Source organism: Cydia pomonella, chromosome 27, assembly GCF_033807575.1.
Source record: "Cydia pomonella isolate Wapato2018A chromosome 27, ilCydPomo1, whole genome shotgun sequence".
NCBI lineage: Eukaryota > Metazoa > Arthropoda > Insecta > Lepidoptera > Tortricidae > Cydia > Cydia pomonella.
Genome location: NC_084729.1, coordinates 6028970 through 6041082, shown reverse-complemented (window position 1 = coordinate 6041082; position 12113 = coordinate 6028970). Strand labels below are relative to the sequence as shown.

Genomic DNA, 12113 nt, shown 5'->3' with positions numbered 1-12113 from the left:
TTCGGAACAGAGGCGCGTTATCGGAGAGCACACCTACACTGGTTTCTTGAGCGTTGGACTAGCCCGCGCTCAGGTGCCAATTAGAATTATAAGACCCTTTGTTTTGCAGGTAGTGGCACGCGCGGTTTTAGTTAACAATAGACAAAAGATTAGTCGGTTCGGGCCAGCTTCAAATCGAGCGACTATACTGCTAGCTATAATATATGTCGCGACGAACGAAAACTCAACAATTTTCAGCTAGAGTCAGACCAAGCAACGTTGGCAACGATTTTGATAGCCCAGCCCCCAGCCTGTGAACGTGTTAAGTACCTACACGGCATAATTTCAAATAATTTCATACATGTTTGATGTTTGAAATAACACTTGTACTGTCTCGGCTATCAAAATCGCCGCCAACTTATCTTGGCCTGACTCAAATATTATAACCGGAGTAACCGTAAAGTAATTGTAAATTGTTTTATCAATTCATTTTCGTCAGTCGCGTCACCCGTGACATCTGGTGCCAAGCAGCGGTACTGATAAATCTACTTGTCTGACGCGAACCCGTGTTTTGGTAAGAAAATTGATGTGTGGAGTTAGCACTATCCTTACTTATTTTTCTACAATAAACATATAGATAGGGTTGCCATAAGTACTCGAATTGTGACCATTTATATACGAGTACGTATTCTACAGTGGTATTGATTTACGGGACAAAAACGGGACGGGTAAAAATACGGGACGTGACACTTAAATACGGTGACAGTCCTGGATCTTCCTGGACTGTCACCGTATTTAATCCATCTTCCTGGATTCGAAACAAATAAATAATTGAATTGAATTGAATATAGGTCACTATTTGTCCTTATTAGTTGCTTGTCTCTGCTTGGCAACACGATGGCATGCTACCTCGCCATTCCACTTTGAAGGGGTCTAGACTTAGAGTACAATGCAAATAAAGGACTTACTAACCCCCTTATTCATAAACGTCTACTAAAGTTGACAAGCCGCTAATAATCGTTTGTCCCTTTCCGACGTATTGGTATGATGGAAAGGGACAAACGATTATTAGCGGCTTGTTAACTTTAGTAGACGTTTATGAATAAGGGGGTTAGTGTGTCGTTCCGAATAAAAAGGGACTTAAGAGGGAATTATACCACCTGATCGTCCATACAAAAAGAGAAAATGTTTTTCCACTTCTAAATATTTTCTCATTCTCCATGTTTTAGTATGTTATTGACACAATACACAATGAAAAACTGCGCAAATTAAATATGTAATAGAGTCAGACCACATTAAGTTGGCAACAATTTTGATAGCCAGCCTGTGCTTAACACTTAAGAGTAAGAGGGAAGAATAGCTTTTCGAATCTAACCAAATAAGGGCAATTTTCCTATGAATCCATTTCGGGGAAAAACGTTTTCCACTAACTAAATCTTAACAAATCACTTTGATTTTGATGTCGATCACTTCAGCATAATATATTCTAGTTCTAGATTTATAGGTATCGCATATTGAAAAAAAAAAATGTTTTGCAAATTTTGAAAAAAAAGGAAAAACTATAAATCTAGTATTTCATTGTTTTAATAACATACTACAAAATCATGGAGAATGCAAAATATTTAGATGTGGAAAAACGTTTTCTTTTTTTATGGACGGTTGTGTGCTCGCGTGCTTCCCTCTTAATACGTAAAGTCTCTTTTACCCGGCGCGCCACATTTTTCTTCACCGACGCCGGCGCACCGTTTCTCGGCAAACATGCGGAAAGTCCGTTACTATCTATTTTTAGTCCGTCGCGCGTCGGACCATGTGTTACGAGTATGACTCCTCTAGTTCCTCTGCACGATGGCCCAGCGTAGGCCAGTCCAAGGGACGCATTTATGCGTTAGAGGGAGTAAGTGATATTGCTATCTCATTCCACCGCATTGCTGCGTCCCTTATACTGGCCTACGCTGGGCCATCGTGTTAAGGAGCCCATGTGAACCAATACCGGCTTAAAGGTCTTCGCACACTATACCAATTCCACACCAACTCAACTCACTTTTGGTTCACCTTAGTGGACGACGAGTGGACGACGCGTAGACCACCCGACAGTTACCTAAATTTAAACATTGTACTATAGGACATACAAGATAAGGCTTTAATTTCAATATTTAATTTTGAGTCGAGTGGCTGTTGAGTTGTAACAATGTGCTAAGACCTTATGGAATACTGGGACTTTGACTATATGAGTAGGAATAAAGATACAAAGACAACAGTTATCTTCTGTTCCTGATATTTCTGAATACACATAAATCCTTTTGTCACTTATTCCTATTGCCTATATCTATCACTGTAGGCATTGTTTTTAGGGTTCCGTAGCCAAATGGCAAAAAACGGAACCCTTATAGATTCGTCATGTCCGTCTGTCTGTCCGATTATATCACAGCCACTTATTTCCGAAACTATAAGAGCTATACTGTTCAAACTTGGTAAGTAGATGTATTCTATGAACCGCATTAAGGTTTTTACACAAAAATAGAAAAAAAAAACAATAAATTTTGTGGGTTCCCCATACTTAGAACTGAAAATCAAAAAATCTTTTTTCATCAAACCCATACGTGTGGGGTATCTATGGATAGGTCTTTAAAAATGATATTGAGGTTTCTAATATCATTTTTTTCTAAACTGAATAGTTTGCGTGAGAGACACTTCCAAAGTGGTAAAATGTGTGCCCCCCCCCCCCCCGCCTCCCCCTCCCGTAACTTCTAAAATAACAAAATGAAAAATCTAATAAAAATATATGATATACATTGCCATGCAAACTTCCACCGAAAATTGGTTTGAACGAGATCTAGTAAGTAGTTTTTTTTAATACGTCATAAATGGTACGGAACCCTTCATGGGCGAGTCCGACTCGCACTTGGCCGCTTTTAATATCTGGGAGACCGAGCTTTGCTCAGAAAACATATAAAAACTCAAAAATGCGCGTTTTCCCAGAGATAAGCCCTAGCCATATTGATTTTTCGCCCTAGAAAACCCCCTTATAGCAAAATTCATCGAAATCGTTAGAGCCGTTTCTGAAATCCCCGAAATATGTAAATATATATATCTACAAGAATTGCTCGTTTAAAGGTATAAGATATCCCAGGTACCTATTAAACCATGAATAGTAAAATAAATAAGTATATACAAGGTTTTGTCACTGAGTGCACTTTTCTTTCAACAGGCTTTCAATACTCTTCGAGACAATTCTCACAATTCCTAACAGAATTTGGTATTGCCTTGTTTTATCACAGAGATCCTGTGTTCCTGTCTTCATCATCAAATCAGCTCCATGGTACCATAATATTGCATTGTCAGCCAACTTACATAATTATGTATAGTGTATAAGTAAGTATGTGAAGTTTTAGCTCCATGGAAATTGTTATTGTAAATAAAGAAAATAAACATAGTAAATAAATAAATAATAATAATGGGAAGGGGGTCTAATTTAGATTGCAAGATTTGACCCGAACCCGAACATACATACAGTGAAAGTTTAATAAAAGTTTGTACAAACAAAAGTTTCAGAATAGGAATAATTAGTCGCTTTATTTTCATTTTTTAAATTAAAATAATTTGTTTATTTCTTAGTTATTATTTGTTTAGTTTATTATAATCTATAGCTATAAATATAAATACATTCTAGACATTTTATGTATTTGATAGAAGACACCATAGAGGAACAATGTGACAGAGGCCGCGCAACTGACGACGAGCTGTGACACTTCAATGGCGGAAGGATTCAATGTGTGCGTGTCACTAATGTATACCTAGGCGGATTGAGTACATTTTCTCTAGTTTGGTACGAACACCTTTCTAGCTCGGGGATAAGGTTCAATTTAGTATGGCAAAAAAAGTGAGACCGCCCTCCACTTTAGGTACAACTTCATGGATTAATATCATATTTTACGAAAGATAATGTGATAATTGATTAACTTATGTATGAAAATTTATATATAATTGTTGCAACATTCGACCACGCATTAATTTTTTTTCTTCGAACAATTAATGCACTGACGTTTCAATTCGACTGACGGCAGATTGGTGGATGAGGCCATAGAGATAATAATAAGAGTCAATGTGAGTGTGTCACGCGTAAATACTAGAAAATTGGTGGATGATGGAATCCTATGTGTTTTAGCGAAACTACGTCCTTAGTATTCTAGGTCCATGGAAGACACAAATGCTTAGTTGACAATATATTTCTATTCCTATAATTATGAATGCAAGTAATTGTTTTAAAATTTATATGGATATTTATGGACAGGAAATCGTAAAAACGTTTGGAAGGTGGAAGTCGCTTGTACATTTTTAATTAGCTTTCTGATTTGCATCTGCTTTCACAGGATATGCATCCGTAAACATCTATACATATTAATCATCTATTAATAAATGTACAGTTACGAATATATTATTATTAATATTTGTCTTTCCGGTCCCTAAATTTAGTCTACTATTGTAGTTGGCTCGATGGGTGGATGACATTCGAAAAATAGCGGGAGACTTCTGGATGAGACTAGCCCAGGGCTATAACCGCGAAAATCGAAGTCCGTCAATTGCGGGCATTTTTCTGTCACTCTAATTTTTTTTTTTTTTTTTTTTTTTATATGGTTTGCAATCGTCGAGTGAAGACACAGGGCCCTCGCTAGGGATACGGGCGACCCTGTGCCCGCGGTGACATACGCGAAAAGGTTTCTATGTTTTATGCGATGCCGGGTCCGGCATCACCATCGATTAAAAACAATGGTGATGCTCAGTTTAGAGACCCGGCTTTATTTTTATGATTGAGCTTTGTTTTTGGACCCATGGTCCTCGCATTGAGTACCATGGGCCCAGGTTGAAATTTGTAAGTTTTAGTTGTGGTTTTATGATGGTAAGGTTGAGATTAGTTGTTGTTATTTTATTATTGATTTAGTTGGTAATTTTTGTTTTAGTTAGTGGTTTTTGATTTAGTTAGTAGTTTTGATTATTAGGTTATAATTGGTTTGATTGGAGGGACCGCAGTAGAGATTAATAAATGCACGCAACGGACGCTGCTGCCCGTCCGTCGGTAATTCCCTTAGTCGCCTTTTACGACACCCACAGGAGGAGATGGGGTGGTGCTATTCTAACGCCGGCACCACACGGCGGGTTAGAGATGATAGAGATGATGGGGGTTGATTTTTTAAGTGGGGGTTTGTATTGAAATTTTTGGGTTGATTGTACGATTTGGGACCGCAGTAGATGTTGATGACAATACTCGACGGACGCTGCTGCCCATACGTCGGTTTTCCCTTAGTCGTCTTTTACGACACCCACGGGACGAGATGGGGTGGTGCTATTCTGACGCCGGCACCACACGGCGTGTCACTCTAATTACGTCTTAGTGATAGTAAAAGAGAAAGATTTGCGAGAGCAATTTGCGAATTTCGGTTTACGCGGTAGGCCCCCATGACCGGGATAAGTGGCGTACACGAAGAGAGGCCTATGCTCGGCAGTAGGCCACTGGAGCCGAAAATGATGCTGATGATGATGATGACCGCTGTAGTGAGTGTTTAAGTCAGGGATCGGAACCGGTTTTTTGGAAAAACTTTGAAATAAACATATATTTCGGTTGTGTTTTTAGATAACGACTTCTTATTATTAGATTGCCCAATTAGAAAGGGAATAATTAACAAAGAACGAAAAAATACCGTTTTCGTTCCCATACAAAAAATACCGGTTTCCGATCCCTGGTTTAAGTTACTAAGGCTTAAGGCCTGTCCAGACGACGAAGTTGAGCAAAAATAGTTTAAAAAAACCTAATTTGGTTATTTATTCTCCAGGAACGGAAAAGATTAGGCGGTTATCAAAATGCCGCATCCGGAAACCATATCAGTGTTGTAAGTGTAGCCGCTTTAGGTTCTTTGAAATAAAGGCACAACTTTTCATTCTTCTTAAATATTAATGAAGTTACTTGTTATAGTTTACTATTTTGATTTTTATACAAAGGTTTGTATAATTATAGGTATTATAACAATGCCCGCGTGTTGTGCGTTACAAAACAGGTTTTATAATAGCCGTCCTTTAATAACTTTTCATTTTCTTTAAATACTACTTAAAGAAGTTTATTTATTCGTTAACATAATTATATTAAATATGTTCAATCAATTTAATCAATAAAAAATATTTATAAAAATTATATTATATTATATTACCAATTAAAAATAATTTAGGTTTTTAGGGTTCCGTAGCCAAATGGCAAAAAACGGAACCCTTATAGATTCGTCATGTCCGTCTGTCTGTCCGATTCTGTCACAGCCACTTTTTTGTCTTTTTTGCTTTATGCGTGAAAACGAGGAAATACGATTTTTCCTGATTCGCCTTCATTCGTTGTTATTAATACTGAATTTTATGCAAAAGTATAGACTGTATAGTATAGAATAGAATGTATAAACATAATAGGGTAACAGCACCAGTGGCCAGCCAGGGACCAGTAGTCAGCCTTTTAAGTCGTTTATTGGTCATAAATATCTGGTATATTCGATTAAACAAATCGCGTGTAGTCAAATAGGAGCTCTGTACCCCTAGTGTAAATATTTTCGACAGCGAAACGTGACGTACGCGTTTGCGTTAAGTGTCATTTTGTATGAGATTTTTGACTTTCCAAAACGTCCCGCTTGGCGCGCTGTTCAAAAACCCATACAAAATGAGAGTTAACGCAAACGCGTACGTCACGTTTCGCTATCGACAAAATTTACACTAGGGGTACTGATTCCTTATTCGTTAATACGTAACGCGGCAGGTGCGGTGAGGTATCGGGGAGAGGAAATATACTCGTTCATAAAGGTGATGTTTGTTGACGAGAGCTGGAGTGTCATGTCCGCCATATTTTTTACTGCACGTGGTGTTCTTTTAACGCGTGAGAAAAATATGTTTTAATATTAAAAGTTACTGTTTTTTGTCAATGATGGGTTTATTGGTTAGTTTATCTATTAAATTGCGTTATATTTAAATAGAAATATCAATATTTAACGTATAAATTGAGGAGGTTGACCACTGGATACCACTTTTTTACAAAAAATCCAGTGCCCAGCCTCCCGCGGCTGACTTTCGGGTTATTAGTTTTTTTTTTTTTTTCGATCCAATACGACCGTTAGGACAGTTACATTTACATTTTCAAATTTAGTTAGGCATGTCTCAGTCAATTTAAAGTAAAACCCAGTAGTCAGCCGCATTTGAAATAACGTTTTAATGCGGCTGACCACTGGGGTTCACGGATCCAGTACTCAGCCATTATCTTCCTTGGTACGTCGCTGCCAAATATTATGAACTTTAACTCATTTATATAAGGTTCAAAAGTGTATACATACTTTTGTTGAGAAATATTCCAATATCTAAAGGACCCCTGCACGAATTTCACCAGCATTTAAACCGATTTTAAAAATAATGAATTCTATTAAATAAACAGATTCATTAATAAAAAATAAGAAGATAAATACAGTGTTTATTAGTTTGCAAGAATAGGAAGCGCTGGTGGCCTAGCGGTAAGAGCGTGCGACTTGCAATCCGGAGGTCGCGGGTTCAAACCCCGGCTCGTACCAATGAGTTTTTCGGAACTCATGTACGAAATATCATTTGATATTTACCAGTCGCTTTTCGGTGAAGGAAAACATCGTGAGGAAACCGGACTAATCCCAACAAGGCCTAGTTTATCCTCTGGGTTGGAAGGTCAGATGGCAGTCGCTTTCGTAAAAACTAGTGCCTACGCCAAATCTTGGGATTAGTTGTCAAGCGGACCCCAGGCTCCTATGAGCCGTGGCAAAATGCCGGGACAACGCGAGGAAGAAGAAGATTAGTTTGCAAGAATAATTTTAAGCACCTATGGCCTACAAATTTCGTGGCATGAGAATTGTACTTATAAGAGTATAGGTACCTAATATACCTACCTATACTCTAGCTTCCTACCTAGGAATGATAAATATTATAATATCGTTAACTTTAATACAAATAATAGTGTTTTTTTTATTTCATTGTTATTATAAGTTTATAAAGGCTGAGTACTGGGTACACAAAGGCTGCTTACTGGATTTTAGAGGCTGACTACTGGAGAAAAGTGTCATTTTTTGTTTAATCTTAATTATAGATATTATAAAAAGGATTGTTATTTTTTGACATACTTTATTTTAAAACTATAATAAACACTTGATCTAACCATGTTAAGCGTTTATTTATCCGACTAATCCTGTAGAAACGTCGAGAGTACAAACTTTAAAAATGCGTTATAAGGCTGACTACTGGTGCCTTTACCCTATATCTCCTGTACCTATTATACTCCTACATATTGGAACACTACAAAATAGAAATAAACAAATATATAATAACATCAAATACTTTTTCGTACAAAACTTATTTTAGAAACAACACTATCATTCACAAATGACACAGTCATAAAAAAAGTTGAAACCCGAATCATCCATTCACCGCAAACATTGCCGGTAAAAACACAAATAACTTACCGCCATCCTGTTAAAAAATCCAAATAAACCACAACACTACACAATAACACAATCACTAAACTTTAACAGTTATTTTAACTTTAATTTCATATAAAATTTAGATTTTATTCACTGAATTGTATTAAAAAGTCGTTGTATTGTCATGCATACCGTCCGCGCGCTTCGGGAGTGGTTCGAAATTTAAAATTCAGTGACGCGCGCTCTGCGCGGCGGAGGCAGACGTCATAAAACAACCGGTTTGGCAGACCCGCGTTGTGAAAACTAGCGGGAACAGCGCTGTATTTTTTAGAGTCTGGCTACCGAAATATTACACAGATTTATGGCGGGAAATTAAAAAAAAACTTGGGCTGGTCACACTTTGTGTAATAGGAACTATAGTTTTGATAGGTACTAAAACATATTTTTGATTTTCTGTGCACACGTAAGGTACCTAAGGAAATCAGTTAAATTTGACGTGCACTTAAAGTCAGCTCACATAATTTCTACCACTATGTAAAATACAAATACATATATAGACATTTTTCGCCAAGATATTTTTATATATTTTATATTGTTAAATCAAATAACTGACCAGTCACTTCACTTCACAGATTTCTTCCAAATATTGGTTTTCAGTAACTCGTTATGTTCCAATGTTTGGATTTTATTGATATTTTCCAGAACTTCTAGTTTATCCGTTTCTTTACACACTTGTCCTGTTCATGAGATTCAGGTATTAATAAATTCACGTACCTAATTAAAGTTATAGGCAAATGTTAGAACTAGTACTTAAAGTATCAAAATAGTAATAGAGCACCAACCTACTAAATTGTTTACGACTTGTAAACATGGCAGTTTTTCGTTATACAACGCTCCACGTCAACTTCGCACATTGTCGTAATTATTTATGAGCTTAAATAATAGTTTGCGGGCCCCACTATTAATATAAACACATATTACACACATTTAAAATATATATTATATATTATATTTTTTTATTTGACATTATTAATATTGTTTAAAATGAACCCCTTAAAAACCGCGAACAATTTGAATGAACGACATAAATTGACAACAGCCTTTAGGTTTTTTTTAAATCATAGACTATTGGTGATACAACAAGGAAAAATCTGTCAACAATATTTGGCTAGCCACTCTTGAGTTGCGTTCTAGCGCGCGACTCCATACATGTAGCGCGATTTCAAGTATGAACTCGCGCACGAGAACTCAACTCATTCTAGCCGGGCAGCTCCCTTAATTCTTCAAAAACTGATAATAAAGTTGCATTTTACGGGTGTCGCGACTGACGAAAAGTGTATTGCTCAACAATTTACAACTAATATTTCAAGCAGGAGTTGAAAATAGAGTTCCGGTTAATACGGTTATAACATTAGCTGAAAAAATTGTTGAGCATTTGACTTTTCGTCCGTCGCGTCATATATTGTCAAGTAGCAGTACTGGGCGCTAGATGTCGACTACGAAAATAATAAGCGTTTTGGTAAGAAAACTGATGTATGGAGTGAGCACTCTATGTTAGTTATTTCTCTATGATTTTATCCACAAGTAATTCGATACAAATTTTGAGAATTTTTCCTCATGTTGGCTGGTACAATTGACTTTTAAGTGATGATATTGAAAGATAATAATTTACACTCTGGCAAGCCAACTTCTTTAATAGGAAAGGCTCGAAATTCTAAATTTGTATGGGAAATATATCGCGCCTATATTTTTAAAATTTGCCGCCTTTTCCTACTGGTAAAAATGGCTTGCCAGACTATAGTAACGTTAATTTGAATTTTTTTTTAAGGTTTACGGCTAGGTGTGTTTTACGTTGGTGTGATGAAATTTCTTGTGTTTCACTCGGTAGCAAAGTTTGTTTAACTTTCGTGTCTTGAAACCCTCGCTATGCTCAGTTTTGGAATATTTCGCTTGCTCGGATATCAATATTAGCATGAGGGGTAAAACTACAATTTTGCCCCTAAAACAAATAAGCGTAAGAATTGAGTAAGATGCGTAAAATCTAAGACAATTTCGTGCTTCGAATTTGACAGGTAATCGAGATAGCGCTGTACAGCTCCATACATTTTGAAGGAACTTCTGATTGTCAAAAATTGACGTTTGACAACTTAGTGACCGCAAAACATATGGCGCAGTACAGCGCCATCTGTTTTGTATGTCAAACTAAGATGCACTTTTTTTAGACTATCTCTCTATTACAGTCTATTATTTTTTGTAAATAAGTAACTATTGATTGTAATGTTTCGTAATTTCATACCACACAAATTATGATCACGCATTAGTTAATAAACACATAATTGCTCAAAATTTATATAAGTATGGAATGTTATTTAATTTTTTATTTACTTTTATAATGTTATTATTATTAGATTTTTATAAACAAAATACATATTATGATGAAATGTTTTAATAGGTAATAGATATTTAGTTAAATTTAATATTGTGTGCCCTAACAAATTAATTGAAACACCTTATTATGTAACTATGTTCATGACTGCAATAAATAAATGAAATAACAGTTTATGTGAGAAACTCTAGTGTAATGTATTTTTTTTTTATATGGTCCCTATCTAGTATAACCCCTTTCATTTTATCCAAATACTTATAATTACATTCTATCCAATTCCACTTAAAACCGCGGGCTAAAATTGTTAGTAAAACTAAAGCGCCCTAAAGCGCTTGAATCGCTGGACGATCAATTGTATCAAAGGGGCTCGTCTTCTACGTAGATGCGCATGCGACGCGCGTTAAATAATGGCGTAAGCGACGTGTAAAATGGGGGCGGTTGGGACATTTTGATATGAGTAGCCTTTTTGCTTCTTTTGAAACTGAAACTGTGTTACGTTTGTGGCGGCCGTGACTTCCAAAATGAACCTTTAGATTAGAGCGTTTTCACATTGTTAGATTAATATGTTGGATGATACTTGGAGAAAAGGAAGCTGCAAGATAGTGCCCTATGGCATCAAGTCTTTCTTTTTTGGTTAAATTATCTTTTAAATAATAATCATCATTTTAACCTAAATCATCGTTTATTGCACCATGGTAAAAATACAAAAGTAGTTACAAAAGTAACATTTCTAATTAAATAAAACGTCACATTAAAATTAAATATATAAGAAAAGACAATTAATTTATTCATATAAAAAGGCGCTTCTTAAATTCAAGACACTCGACGGACCGGACATTGTTTGCCGCTATAGAGAGTTTTCGTTATGTAGAGAGAAATTAATACTAAAGTAAACCAACTATAGCCAACAAATGACGACGTCTAGGGTGTGAATCATGTGAATCGTTCGAGTGACTTCTTCTACTTCTTTATGGTCGTATCTCGTATCCTACATCCGGGGCGGCTACCGGGAAAATCGAAATTCGTCAATTGCAGGCATTTTTTCTCTGTCACTCTAATTACGTCTTAGTGAGAGTAAAAGAGAAAGATCCCCGCAATTTGCGAATTTCGGTTTTCGCGGTAGGCCCCCTGATCCGAAAATGTGATAACGCTGTTAAGGGCCCTCCACACTCGTGCGCGAATCGAGGCGCGAAGCCGCGAACGCGAGTGTGGATGGCCCTCGCGTCGATTTCGCAGATTGTTCACGCCTTCGCGCCTTATTCCCCGTTTTTTGTCGGTATTTGGCCCGC

General features: G+C 36.7%; 1 protein-coding gene and 1 long non-coding RNA gene across 2 annotated transcripts in view; one reads left to right on the top strand and one right to left on the bottom strand.

The window, feature by feature from the left end:
- LOC133532490 (solute carrier family 2, facilitated glucose transporter member 1-like) overlaps positions 1-8976 on the bottom strand; it is a 39501-nt gene extending 30525 nt beyond the window's left edge. Inside the window, exon 1 of the mRNA XM_061871198.1 lies at positions 8481-8976. Coding sequence (XP_061727182.1) covers positions 8481-8486 — 6 coding nt within the window. The 5' untranslated portion in view covers positions 8487-8976. The remainder of the gene's footprint in view (positions 1-8480) is intronic.
- Positions 1-12113, top strand: part of LOC133532515 (uncharacterized) — a 93448-nt gene that overhangs the window by 71710 nt on the left and 9625 nt on the right. The gene's annotated exons all lie outside the window — the stretch shown is intronic.